Source organism: Ammospiza caudacuta, chromosome Z (assembly GCF_027887145.1).
Source record: "Ammospiza caudacuta isolate bAmmCau1 chromosome Z, bAmmCau1.pri, whole genome shotgun sequence".
In the NCBI taxonomy this organism is placed as follows: Eukaryota; Metazoa; Chordata; class Aves; order Passeriformes; family Passerellidae; genus Ammospiza; species Ammospiza caudacuta.
In genome coordinates this window covers 33,821,276-33,836,533 of record NC_080632.1, presented here as the reverse complement: position 1 = coordinate 33,836,533, position 15,258 = coordinate 33,821,276, and the positions used below count along the sequence as shown (strand labels likewise).

Below are 15,258 nucleotides of genomic sequence, written 5' to 3'. Positions count from 1 at the left end.
AAAACTGCAACACAAATATTTTGATGAGTAACACAAATGCAGTCAATAGGCTATTTCAAACAGAGCTCAGGAATAATTCCTTTATTTTGTTCACTGTCTTAAATATTTCTGTAAACTAGACTGAAAAAAACAGCTTCTGGTAGAGGACTGGAAAAAAGTCTCTGTAGATAAGAATTGTGTTTTTAAATCACCTGGGAGAGGAACTCTCAACTCTCCAAAAAACTGAATTTGCAACACTGCACTTTCAAGTACACGGCAATTTTATGTACCCAGCAGAGACACAGATGAAGCAAGTGACAGTTGAAATCCATTAAATCAACATGTTCAACAACCATCAAAAACCAAACATACTGTCCAAAGCAAAAACGGTCTATAAAGTACTCATAAAACATGCTTCAAGTATTGCTGTCAAGTATTTTTTAAATGCAAAAATGGCTCCTTAATTATTTTTCATCACATAACACTAATGCCAAAATTGGCTATTTTCATAATACCTACATATATTTGAGAAAAATAAGTAAAAACATTTTAAAATCAAATTGTCCCTGAAAAAAAACCCCAAACAGTTACATCTTTGCCAGTAGCACCATTTACAAGCAATATTTCTGGCAGCCTCTGTATGCCGGTTCATGATCATCCAAGCTCCCAACTTCCATTATGAACCATCCACTTCAACAAGAGAGAGGCTCTGACTCTTCCTAATTAAAATCTTTCCCAGCACTGATAGTTTACATTCAAAAGGTTCTTTATCCACAAGCCAAAAATAAATATGCATTTGTGTGGACAGGTTTTAAGAGATACAATACATGGAGCAATGGGGTTTGACACAGGTAATTAATGTGCTGTTTTCTCAAGTTTCCAAATAACCAATCAATTCTGGAGATTTGATTTCCCATGGGAAAAAAATAAATAAGATAGTATGAAAACTTTTTGAGGATTTTAGTTCTAACTAAAGGAGTTTGTATTATCCCACTGCCACATTTTCAATTGTTCTGGATTGTTGGCTGTTGATGAAAAAACCAGCCAAATGAAGTATTACATTTATTTATGATGTAGAAAGACTGAAGTCCTCTGATCTCAGTATTGTTTTCTTTCAGCCTTCACACTAAGCCATGTATGACTGAGAATAAGTAACACAGTGCTGGAAGAGAAGTGGAAGCATGCTCAGATGTGAACAGCATGAGAGCTCTGATGAAAAAATGAAATACATTGTTCAGATAATTGCCTCTTTGAAGAGTAAACATACTCTGAACTTTGCAGTCTCATGCTATTTCTTATTTTTGCACACCTCAGAACAAAGTGTGACTGGAACATGGTAGCAATTTGTCACCTGTTAATGTATTACACAAATTAACGCTACACAAGTTCCATCTAGGCTCATCTGTTTTGCAGATGTACTTTTGTTCGGATTTAAAAGTTAAGCTGTAAGCCCTATGTTTCATGTCAATATTTTAATAAAAATTTAATAAATTTTAATAAATTAGATTTTAACTGCAATATTTTTTAACTACCTGTTTTGTATTTCATACCAAAACCAAATTATCTACAATCTAGAAACACACTTAAAAGAGATGCCATTGGGTCTGAGTATCACCTGTTAGAGACATCATACAAATACAGGTGGACAGCCAGGTGTGCTTGTCTTCAGGACTGAAGCTCACAACTCTTCAGGTATTTGTCAGGGGAGTGCAATTTCACAGGTGTGTCATTTAGAAGTCATCCTGCACCTCTCTGGATAACAGGCACTCTGCACTCTTATTCTCTTTTTTTCTTATTTTCTGTGTATGTCCACTTACACAAGAGTTACATTCCTCAGAACTTTTAATTCTAAATTCCAGCAAGGGCATGAAAATAGAAACATTTTCCAGCACTAACTCACATATATCCAGTGAGAGACACTAACAAAGACTCCCAACTAAGTGTAACCTCATCTGATTTATAATCCAAATGTATTTCCCTTGAATAAGATAAACAAGGAAACAAACAGATTTACAACTGACTATCCATCAGGCATTACATTTTCAAATAAAAATCAAGAGTCTTTACTTCCTAATGAGAAAGCTCATATAACCACCAACACCCCCTTCACCCCCGCAAATAGAAAATAGTCCTTTTTAAATATTTCTATTTACTCATTAAAATTATATCAATGAAAAACTGTATTAACTAAAAAGGATGACATAAATGATTAAACACTACACTTTTCTCTGTAAAAATGTACTACAGGAAATGAGACTTAAGGCAATATGCAATGGACTAATTAGAAAAAGAAAGTAGGCCACTGTACAAAAATCATAGTTTAATCAGGCCATGAAAGCAATGAAAAGTAAATAGCAGAACACTGTAAATTGTCAAGTCAGATATTTTAATTTCAATATGAGCCACATAGACCAAAGAATTATTAGATTCCATTCTAGTATCACACTGATGGCATACATATTAAGAAAGTAGAACATTCACACACACTCCCTCCACTTTGGTGCTAAAATTTCAGTACTGCTCCACAATTTAAAGCTAAGCATGAAAAGTATCTCTTGGCTGGTTACCAAAGTCTTCAAGTTAAACCACTGTCTTCCCTACTGAGGTTGTCACACCTCAGTGAAGAACAAAAATAGCTTTGTGAGTTGAATTTCCTAATTCAAGGTGTCAACAAACATTTAAAGCCATATTTCTGCCACACCCACATTCAGATAAACTATGCTTTGCTTTGTGTGGAATAAATAAACTCATTCTTCCATTAATTCTGGGACTGCAATGTTTAGAGATACAGAGGAGAGAAAAAGAAGGGAAGAAGGCAGTGTCCTGGCATACCAAGAAAATCTAGACAGACAGGTGACAAGTTTGCTGAAAGCCACAACTTGAGCTGCCCAGATTGGTGCTCAGCTCTAAGACTGTCTAGATCCTTTCCAGAGTTAGAGTAACACAGGCCCAAGTGTGCTGGAAAGCCTACTAGGCTATGTATGTGTAACTTGAAAACAAAAACTGATTTGAATTAAAGACATGAATATATTTTAAACTACAAGTCAAAAAGGTTCAGAAGTTTTCCTCTGTTGTTAAAAACATAAATAGTTCAGTAGTGAGGTGTAAAAACCATCTGCAAGAAAGTTTTGATTTCCATGAAGCTTATTTTGGATAGTTAGAATAGTGTTTGAAAAATATCATAACTAATTTCACATTACGCAATTTCCAATAAATTCTGCTTTGCTTTGTATAATTAAAATGCTTAGTATTGGTGTGTTGACTTTGTGGCTACAAAAGAATAATGCAAACAGAAGAAGACAGAACCAGACACTTCCAGTTTGACTTGAAACATACCAAGTCTGACAGTTTTCTCTTTTTTAACTACATGTGTCTAGCTTGTATTTCCTATAAATTATAGGAGATGAAGCTGGTGCAGACTACATCATAATTTCTGGAAATTCAGCCTTGAATGACACAGGTAATTATACACTTAATGTAAAACAGGGGTTTTTTATGAAAACACTGCAAATGTAAAAATTTCCAGAGCTCCAAGGCTTTAAAAAAAAATCCTAAAGAAAGCTCAATATACAATATACAATTGTGATTGTCCAGGGACACCTGTTTTACTTTATGTCAACAACTGTTTTAAACAGTGAAACTTGTATCCAGCCATGAAGAAGATATTGTCTGATGTTCTCCTTTTTTCATCTAACTTTTTAAAGTATGTGCTGAAAGATTTTCACAAAACAGTGCTAATTACTAAAATTTGTAAAAGTTCGTTGAGTAACTTTAAAAAGCCCTCAGGATAGAAAAATACCTTCAACATATAAAATCATCCTTAGTCTTCATTCAAAACAATGGATAGTGTGCTTTGAACCATCAGCACACCCATTTGCTTACTTCTCTTGGTTTTTTGAAACAAAAATACAATATACACCTTGGGTTTTAAGTCAAAGGAATGGAGTTTGCTACCCTGGGGCTGTTCCTTAGGAATTGATAAATTTTGTCTTCATTTACACCACCTATTATTGTGCCTCTGCTCATAACAGTAACTGAACAAACATTTCTCTGTGTTCAACTGTATTCCTCTTCAACACAAAATAGAGACTTCTTTGAATCCTTCATGGAGCAGATCCACTTAGCCATACTTGAAGATTGAACCCTTCCTCCCCTTTGATCCCTGAAGTGCTTCTCCTCTGTGTGCCTTTTGTGTATGATTGCTTGTAGATGCATTTAGAAAACACCTGGGACTGGACTAGTAAAACTATTTTTTTTTGAAGAACTCATGGGTTTTGCTGACGGTTGCTTACCTCATTATCTGACTCCACAAGCACTTGATCATATTCACTAAGAGCTACTAGGAACATGATAGATGTGACATTTTCAAAGCAATGTATCCATTTTCTTCTTTCTGATCGTTGGCCTCCTACATCCACCATTCTGCAAAATTAACAACCACATCAAATCCATGAACACCTTAACAGACAAACACCCAACTACAAACACAGCAAAATACAAGAATTTAGTTTAAAACACAGTTTGGCTAGGTTTTCTTAATGGCTTTTTTTCCACTGATATTTAATAGAATCTGTTATAAGCATGTTAATCATACTTGCTGATGGGTTTTCTGTATTTGAACTACTGTGACCCCTCAGAATTATGAGATATAAAGGTCTCATGAGCAAAGATTTGGCAATGCATGCCCCATGTATTCAGCAACAAACACAAAACAGATGGTGGACCACCATTTTCTCCTCCCCATAACAGAATCAAAATCTACAACTTGTCAAAGCTACCCCATTTTAAGCAGACAAATAGAAAACAATACTTATCTAATAAAGGCTTTGACAGCCAAAATCAAAACTCATGTTTGCTTGCAGTGTATTTCCATTTCATCCCATGTCTCAGTGTAAACACAGGTGTCTAACTCATTATTACAATTCCTTGGTTATTTTTAAACAATTGTACTTGCACTAAATTAGGGTGGTATCTCTCTAAAAATCAACTAACAAATGGTGACCTTTTATTCCATGATTTACATGAATGACAAGGGCACCTGGCTGGACTTTCAGATTATTATGCATAGTGAAACTTCAATATATATTACTGAAAAGATTAATTACAGAATTTTTATCAGTAAAAACTGCTCTCAAAAATAACAAACCTAATTGGCTTTGATCCCTTTGACATTTTTAACATGAGCTACTGAATACATGTGGACAATTAGATAAAAACAAACCCACCAAGTTCAAATTTTAATACCAGAATAATTGCTTTCTATGTAGTTTAAATGAATATCCTTACTTGACACTGCTAATGTAAAAGGAAACAAAAGAAGCAAAGCAAGTGGGTGCCAAAACTTTTTTCCTACCTGAAAATGACGCTTTGTAAGTCGAATGGATATTCAATGATCCCTGTTGTTGGGACTCGAACTCTGAGCACATCCTGCTGGGTTGGCAGATAGGTGGAATCTGCTATGCGGTCCAAGTCATTAAGATAGCTATAAACAGGGAGAAACAACAGGAATGCTAGACAGTGACACCATCATCCCATGAGGAAAAGAGAAAGGAAAGCTTGGGAAGGAAGTGGGGTGTGGGGTAGGGAGAAGTACAACAGGAAAAAAAAAAGCATTATCGGCAGAAAAGAGGGGATAAAATATAAAAAGGTACTCCATCACCACTTGCAAGCTAATTCTACAAGAAAGTTAGCAAAATTATTATGTTTTTTTCTTAATCTCATATAATTTTGCTTGGCTTTCACATGTAAATTCACCAAAGTTGTCAATTACATCATTCTAGGAAATTCAGAGGCATAGTATTGTACAAAGTGTGAAAAACATAAAATTGCTTTGAATCTGTAACATATTTCTTGATATTCAGTCTGTATGAATATCAACTCCATAAGACTGAATGAACCTTCCAAAAAACAATGGACTGCTATAGAATAGATAGTGGTCTACAGGAATCTGGTGTGACTGACTGGTAATAGATCATTACCAGTTATAAAATGACAGGAAGATAAAGAGCACTGTTTTGAGACTAAATTAAAAATTGAAAAGACCAACCACTGACAATTAAAACACTCTCCAGATCTTGTTACCAGAAGGCAGCACAAACTAATTAGTGGGATCTTTGGCACCTGAACTCCTGCATTCACACTGAAACTTCTGATTAGGTTGATAAGTCTGCAGTACTTGAAACACACTCCAGCTGGCTAACAAATAGCCCAAAATTGTATAAAATTGCTTGTAAATATTCAGTAACTATAACATAGACCTATTCTGCTTATTGGTTAATGGTAAGTTTCAACCATAAAGCACTAGTTTACTGAAGGTTTTAATTAGCTGTTATGAAAAACATCCCCCAAAAAAGGAAGGTACCCATGTGTGTGTCCAGGAGCTAGACATCTAATGAAGTCAGTGCACCACGAAGCTTATGCCCTCCCCATGGTGGACCTGTGGCAGAAGGACTGCTGCAGGAAACCAAGCTCTTTGACATTTGGCTAGTTCACAGCAGAACAGTAACCCTACAGTTAGTCACTAAGAAGATAAACTAATGTAGGGATCCCCTCATTCATTCTAGGGGATGAGAGCAATGGTTTTGTAATTTATTAAATGATGATGAAGTGTCACCAACTTCTGAACATGTTCTTTTCCTTGTAGTAACTAGTGAAGACACTCTTTTTAAATAAACCCACACAAGAAATAATCCGACTTCTTCTAGAGGTTCTGGATTACTCTTTAATAAAATAGTGAGAAGTTATCCTGAACGATGACAGAAACAAACAAGTTTAATTTCTACCTTACAGTAAAAATACAGAAGAATTTGTTAGCTTTGGGAAGAGCCAAATTATTATTGGCTCAATTATAAAATTATCAAATTTCCTTCACTCTGTTTTATTAATGGAGTATCAATTCAATAGTAAATACCAATGTGAGAAAGATTAATTGAACACTATCTCAGTTAATCCAGAAGGTACTAGTCTGAAAATATTTTCTGAGAATGCTAATTGGCTTCTGGCAGTGAGAAAAGGGCTTGAGAGTCTGAGCACTGGATCTGCCATCAGGGTTTTTTTTACACAAAAAGCAGCAGGAACAAGTCACCACCAATTTGTTGGCAGAAAAGGAAAAAAAAAAGTGAATGAAATCCATAACTATTACCATAAGAAAGTGACAGACTCAATTAGATTCTTATTCCCTCCCACCTACAGAATAATTAGTTTCATTTTTTGATGAAATTTTGGAGGGAGATAAAGAAGCATTGCCAGTCATTACATGCTACAGTGGTATTTATAAGAGCAAGAGAATTTTAACTGAATAAATTGGCAGGTGGCCCATTGTGCCCATTTACACAACTGTCTTGTTGCTTTCCTTTGGCAAGCAGTCTCCAAGGTGAGCCTGGTTACTGCATCTTTGCACAGTGGACATGTTACTATCTGGTAATGCACATCTGGCTCATTTTAGGAAGGTAATAAATCAAAGGGATAGATACTATTAAATTGTAACATCTCATTCATGTTTCTAGAAATCAATAAACAAGCAGATGAGGTTTTTTGGGGACTTTTTGTCCAAAGTTTTAGAAACACTAACTTATCCTTAAAAAACCTTTTCCTTGTCCTCATCCTTTATGCTCAAGTTCTGCTCACGCAGTAACCAAAAACAGGTCATTTCCTCTTTCACCTGTAGCCCCCTACAGAGTCTACACAGTCCACAGAAGAGTCCTTATGCATACCTACAGAGTCTTTCTTAATATCTAGAGTCTTACTTAATATCCTGGATTGCTTCACTTAACAGAATAAAGAGTGTTGGGCTCTCTAAGAACTGTCCTGAATTATACATTCAAACCCAGAATCAAGGAATTAGTGTCAAAACCAGTAGGACTATCTCACAGGAAAAAACCATCAAAACAGAAGGGTGCACCAAAACTCTAAAAGAAGAAAATCTTTTTTACAATCATAAATAGCAGGCTAACATACATACAATCATAAATATACAGGCTAACAAAAGCCATTTAGAAAACACCCCACTTTTTTTGTTGTTGTTGTTTTCCAGTAATATTTAGCCCTTATCCCCTTTTCTTCAAACTTAAAACTTAATAAATTAATGTATTATTGTATCAATTTATTTAAATGAAAATATCACAAGTCTTAGTTTTACAAATTGAAGTCTTTTATCGTTGCTATTTTAATGCTGTGACCATACTGCAAATTGTCAATTAAATTCTTCCCGGAGAGAAAAAAATGGATTTAGTTTTGATTTGTGGTTTTTCTGTTTGGGTTTTTGGTGGTTGTTGTTGTTTGTTTGTTCTGGTTTTGGTTTTTTTTGAGTTTTTTCTGGGTTTTTTGGAGTTTTTTACATTTTATTTTAACAGACTCTTTTAACTTATGCTGAAAAATTACTTGTACTGAAATTCAGATTTAAATTAAGTTTTGCACTGTTGCTCTGAAGCAAAGGAACCGGTATTTTCTGTTACTGATAGTTCTGCAGACAATTACACTTCCTGTTACCCCATGAAGATAGGTAACTTGGTGTTCTGCTATCAACTTCAGGGGGATTAAACATGAAAATCTGAAAATCAGACTGAAAGTTCTGCCAGCAGCAGCAACACAAAGTTGTCTTCAAGATCTTCTAAATTCACTAAAAATGTGGCATGTCTCTTTTAAAATTTACATAACCTCTAAAATAAAGAAGGAATTTTAAAAAACCACCTATTTTCTTTAAGCAAGAACATCTATCATTGGGATTGACATCAGGGTCTTTCTGTTCCCTTTTTTTCACTGTTTTATAACATTGTCTGAAGACTTTTGATATGACAGAAATAAAATGTCTCTTTTCAGTCAGGTGCAATCTTCCTACAATACCAATGAGAGCATATCAACACACATAACCTCAAAACATTATCATAACTTGTGCATTAATTGCAAAACACTACATCTCTACATCCACAGTACTACACAGAGAAAACTCAAGGCACTTTCTCTTTATGAAGCACAAAAATGGATTTTTGCATTTCATTACAAGGGGTGGGGTGACACTCTGATTATTCTGAACAACTGGTTGTTGAGCTGAGTCACTATTTCAAAATGCTGAGAGGAAATATGTAAGTGAATGCAGCTGACTACATAAAAAGAGAAGACAACTAGAATACAATTAATATTTAAAGACATACCAGCAGCACACACATTTTCCACTTACTACTATTCTAACTCTTCCTGTAGCATTGAGATTTTATTATTTGGCTTATCATGGTTTATTTGCTGTCACAATAAAGACTTTTACTTTTAAATCTTCTTTGTACCAAAAGAATTGGATATTTGACATGTTTTTTACCCTCATGAAAGCTGGGGCTTAAAGAAATTCCCTGATCACCAGGGAAGTGCAGCATTGCATACATAAGCTCTAAACATTCTACAGCTTATCAAACTAATGATTTATTTGTTTTTGAATTACTTTATGAGGCAGCAACTTTAAATTAAAACATCCAAAGTGCTAGCTAATGCCAATTGTCTTCTGCTTTCAACTCTGTTGGCTCCAGACCACCCTAGCTGCTCCTCTGCCCATCCCCAGCTGCCAGTTCTTTAACTTGTGCAATAGCTTGATAACACATCTCTGCCAATATTATTTGGAACAGTGAAGAAACACTACTGAAATTGTTCTGATTATGGTTTATTTGAGGGATATGTCCTAGGATGTGGCAAGTCCATAAACTCCAGCAAGAAAGCAGGGTGGATTTATTCTCTTCACTGGTTTATCTGCAACCAGAAGACAACTTGTGAAGCCACAGCCATGTGAACTGTGTTGAGTTTTTTAATGCAGATGGATGAGGAGTAAATGAAAATTTGATGGGCTTTTGTATGTATCTGCTTACTAATAAACTGATTCACTGTGGTTCTAAAGCACTTATCTAATGCAGCCCTAAAGTACTGACAACTATATTGCCCTCCTGAGGAAACAAATCCTACATACAAACAAGAAATTTAAACAAATAAGAGAAATGCACTGTGTGTTTTAGGGTAGATGCTCAATTCAAAATGGAATAACACATACTGCAAATCAGTCTTACCAATGCACTTAACTCTCCAATGTATACTTCAACTGACTTTACATGCACTCTAGCAAACAAACCACAAGACTTGACATAGATACAATCTTACAAAAAAGGACAGTAGCCAGTAATTGCACAGAGCAAGTATTTTTTCAGTTTATTGGCTTCAAACTTTGAAGTCATAATAACAATATGGTTATTGGAAACACTCTGGAAGCCATCCTGAGGTCTAGTTCAACACTGAGTAACCACCAGCATTACCACAGAAAAATCAGTTGTACAGGTAGTAGCAACTGTGCAAGACATTTAGGTCTCAGCTACATGGTACTCAGAGTTCATTTTCACGATCTATTGAGAAATCTTGTTTTGATGAGTCACACTGTAGCTATATGGCCTCTCACCCAAACAGCACCTACTCAGCTAGGCATTATAGAAAGGAGATAAAATGAGAAAATACATGGTTTTGAGTAAATTTACGATACAGACCAAGTTTCTAAAGTTAATTATATCCATAATTAGTTTTAATAAACATGAATTTTAGTGGTGCTGAGGTAATTTTCCGGGGGTTGCTATAGTGACAGGCAGAAGGTGCATTATCGAGGCAATGAGTATGTAATGAGCTGCTGGCAGTGGACCTCCCTTGACGTCAGGACAAGCTGCCAGCATCTAGCAACATACCCGTGATCTGCACGCTGACTAGAAGCAGAGGAAGACTTTTATTTCCCAGTCAGCACCAAGAGCTAAGTAATTATTTTTAATGCACTTTACATCACCTGTGACAAGGTCTAAGCCTGCAGCCAGCTTCAGTGAAGCTGCCAAGCTATGGACATGCTAACAATGCTGTTGAAAGAAAGCACATATCAAAGGTACAGTGGGTCTACATTTCCAGGTAACAGCAGGAATAGGATTATGGGAATAGACTGACTCTGTACTTTCCTACATGTATTTCCCATATGGAAATTGAGCAAGGAAGTGAGACTCCTAAGCTTAATAAGCAGACCACAGTTGTTTTAACCAGTAAAGTTCTTTAATAAACTGAGTATAACTCCAGTCACCATGAACAGGGAGCTCAATACTGAGCCTTATTTCCTAGGGCTACACCACCTAATGAAGACAGACCATCAAAACTTATTTGAATTTACTTTCAGAAATCAAGATCTTGGAGCACCTTCAACATGGGGCAGACACTTCAAAGAAACACCCTCCTCTAGCTATGAGCTACTACTTACCAGCATCTTTGAGGTCAGATTTTTCCAAGTAATCAGGTGATAAAGAAGCATTTTCTAAGGAATTCATAGGATGAATTTATGTAACATTAAACTTTGTTCTAGTTCTATACTAGTGTATAACCTACTTGATCACATGCAGGCAGTAAGGCATGGGCAGACAAAGGTAGAAAGGATACAGCCTTCAATACATCTCTAACATAATTTCCCTATCTGAGGTTAAAAATGAGACTAGTCTGCTCATCAGTATTGTCTAATAACTTTTCTTAAACTCAACAGGCAAAACTGATGTAGCAAGGTGCTGAATTAACACTCACTGGCACACTATCAAACCCTGGGCTTAGGAGTCTGAGAGACACTTTGAGCACAGAAGTCTCTGGAGAGCAGAATGCATCTGTAACACACTGCTGAGGAGAAAGGATCTGACTGGCACCATACCAGAAACGTTATGTTATAAACCTCTCAATAAAACCAAACATTGAGACAGAAGTAATTATTGACACTGATAGAAAGGTCAGTATAAAACCAGTAAGGATGATTTGTTATCACCCAACCAGCCAACACATGTTTATGGTGAGAATGAGAGTACAGGGAAGAGTTTGTTGATGATTTCAGTATAATCACAGTTATAAAAGCAAGCCTTACCAGAAACATTTCACATGCAAATGTTTTATGTTTTCTCATTGCATTCAATGACGAGAGATTTTGGTATGATAGTAACAATAAACATTTACATCTTTTCAACCCCAAAGTTCAGAGGTTTAATGCAAAAAACCATATTTTTCCTTAATATTAAGATAGTTCATGGGTATGACCCTCTTGAAACGCTCTATTTCATACACAGATAACAGCAGTGCAAGAGAAAACAGAAACCTAACCTAAGTCTATGACAATGGATAATTTGGCAAGATAATAAACAAGATTTGATATATCTCTGTCCTTTGGAGCCTGCCTGTTTTGGAGCAGGGTGGAGCTATACTACATACTATTGCTGGAGTTTGGTGTGGTTTTGGGGTGGGGTTGGATTTTTTTTAGTTTGTTCTGCAAAACTTTGAGCCAGTTGATGAGGCCACTCTCCTAAAACCCCTAGCACTAATTTGGATCATGTGCTGAAAAACAAAAGCCTTTCTTTTTTTGCTTCTTAGAGAAAACATGCAACTGGCTTGACTTTCAACAGCAGATATGCAAAATGCTAAAGCTGCTGTAGCAGGATTTTTCCTGCATCACCGAGCTGCCAGAATAATTGACACAAGTGTTCTCTATGCTGAGAGGCAGCAGTCCAGTAAATGGAATTGATTTTCAGCATACAAAACTAAATGTAAACAAGTACTGGCTGTGTTCTCAGAACGTCTGTAGAGGTTTGTGTTTCTAAGACTCTACACCATTGATGAAAAGTTGAAGTAAATTGCCAGTTTCCAGAACTATCTTATCTTAATCTATAGTTTGAAGTGAGGTAGGAAGATGTTGGCACAGCAGTTTTTTAATCCATATTCCACCTAAGCCCTACCTAGTTGTCTTCCTCAATTTCCTACCTCACTAAAAGCCAACATTAACAAAGGCTAAAAAGATTAGTCAAAAAAGAAACAAATACTCATGCAAATTTTTCTTTTTATGAACTGTGGTGTAAAAATTATACAGTCATTAAGAACATGTTTGGTGCTGCATCAAAAAAAAAATCCTGAAATAAACACATACTGTATACTGCTTTACATGGTCCCTCTTTCCTTTTTGAATTTCCCAAGCTGTGTTGTATAAGCTGCAGTTTTTGTATGGGAAGCAGTACTTTGGTATGCACATCCCATCTTTCTTCAGACATTGCTTTTATTTTTGGGACTATATCTAAAGCATAAGATAGGATTATATCATAGTTCTGCTGCTAGTACTTGATCTTTGAATTCAAGACTTTCATTTTTATTTGCTGTTTCTACTTTACTCTAAACCGCACGTAAGGCTGTGCAAACTCTGAATACACAAAAGCAGAATCTACAATTCTACAACACAAATTGCCCTCAAGTATAGGTTTAGGACCTTCAGGTATATTTTTACAAATGAAAGTAAGCAAGTACTAATAAGCAGTTTATTAAATAATAATGTACTTATGCATCTTTTAAATTATCACTATATGACTATATTTGTCACTACAGTCTAATGACTGCCACACAAATATCCCAGACAGTTGTTCAGAACTTGCTATCAGTTCAATTTCATAGTAGGTCCCAATTTCAGACATTATTACTACTTCTGAGAGACCCATCATGCTCTAAGAGTGCCCTAGACCTTTATGAAATGAAAAAATTATTGCTAAAGGCAATGCCAAGAAATGGAGTAAACTGCATTAGTAAAAACTTAATATTTATGGGTTGCTCTTGCCCTCCTGTGTACCCCAAAGCACATTGTATTTAAAGGGGGCTAGTTCCACTGAAATTTACCTGTTTCAGAAAAGTAACACAGAAGGAAGATGATAGTTTTAGATGACAGATATAAATGAATTTTTTACCCAAAGTTTTGAAAATACTTCAAACCTAAATGGAGTACTGTCATAGAAAAATTACTAGATGACCAAAGCCTTACACCTCCTGCAACAAGTTTTACAAAAGGTGTACTTTACTGAGCAGACATCACTAGGTTTCATATCTTTCTTTCCAGTTAAAAATCAGTGATATGTGGTAAATGACCTCATATTCACACACTTGAGCTCTTATATTACACAGTAAAGTATGGGAATCTGCATTTCTATACTAACTGTCCAGAAACAAAAGCCTGAAAGACTATACATGCATGAGAATGCAATGGCATGCATGACTAAAGAAGCAGTACATTATATAATAACAAAATCTGCTATAGATATCCACTGGCATAGCTAACACACTAATGGGAAAATTAAACTTAATTTTCTGAAGTGTTAGAAAACATAGCCACGGAAGGGAAACTAAACAGACATTCTCAGTGCTTGTAGCAATTAGGAAGTCCTTAGCTGGAGGTACACAGCAGCCAAATACTTCAATTTCATGTGGCTAGAAAAAGATGAAATTAAAAGTCTGAGCCAAGCAAGGCTCTGGGACACTTTCTAGGTCTTGACACTTCCTACATTTTGTTAATGAATGGTAAACCCTTAGTGCCATACTGGAGAAAAATGGTGAAGAATTTTCAAAAATTCCAATTGCAACCCAAATTCTCCAACACAGAAGGCTATTGGCTCTCCTTTCCTTAGGCTTTGAAAAAGTATGATACAATCAAACTGTTTAATGGTAACTTTTTTACATTTGGATTAAGGTCTAGGCAGCTGGGACAGCATATTCTGAATTCTCTCATCTTATCTCACATACCTACTACTAAAAGCAATTCTCCATGTTAGTTTACATCTGTCTCACACTGTGAAGCAGCATCTTAAAGGGAACTAATTTGATGGTAATTAAGTGGCTAAGTCACCAGGTAATGCACATGGAAAGCAAATAACCTCTATATACCTCAGGTGCTCTTGACTTTACTACAGAGAAGTCTAAAAGTTGATTTTAAAACAACATGAACATCCAAGCTTTGGAGCATTCAATGGTCAGGAAAGAGAATAGAATTAATTTGTTAAGCCTCCAAGAAGTTCAAATTGACTCCCATAATGCAGAAAATTTTCTTTCTTAGACACTACCCCCACCTCTTCTAGTAAACATACACTGAGTGTATTCTTCTAGAGCACATCAAAAATGAAGCTAACAATGACAAAGAATGACAAAACGGGTCAAAAGATGGCAGAAAGTGAAAGTAGTATGATATACAGGACATAATAGAAACCTGAAACGTAATTTAGAAACAATAAAATAACAGGAAAAAGACTATGTGTAGTAAGAGAATAATTTAGATTGCAAAATACCTCAAACATCATTAAGTCCAACACTTACCAATCACCACCTTGTCACTTAGACTATAGCACTAAGTACAACATCCAATTACTTCTTGAACAACTCTAGGATGGTGACTCCACCAATTCCTGAACAGTCTGTTTCAATACTTAACAATTATTTCCAAGACCAAAT

The 15,258-nt window shown here is 35.7% G+C and overlaps 1 protein-coding gene across 1 annotated transcript in view; it reads right to left on the bottom strand.

Moving 5' to 3' along the window:
* LOC131571568 (guanine nucleotide-binding protein G(q) subunit alpha) overlaps nucleotides 1-15,258 on the bottom strand; it is a 108,835-nt gene that overhangs the window by 11,615 nt on the left and 81,962 nt on the right. Inside the window, exons 4-5 of the mRNA XM_058824334.1 lie at nucleotides 5,333-5,461; nucleotides 4,272-4,401 (exon numbers count right to left, since the gene is read on the bottom strand). Coding sequence (XP_058680317.1) covers nucleotides 4,272-4,401; nucleotides 5,333-5,461 — 259 coding nt within the window. The remainder of the gene's footprint in view (nucleotides 1-4,271; nucleotides 4,402-5,332; nucleotides 5,462-15,258) is intronic.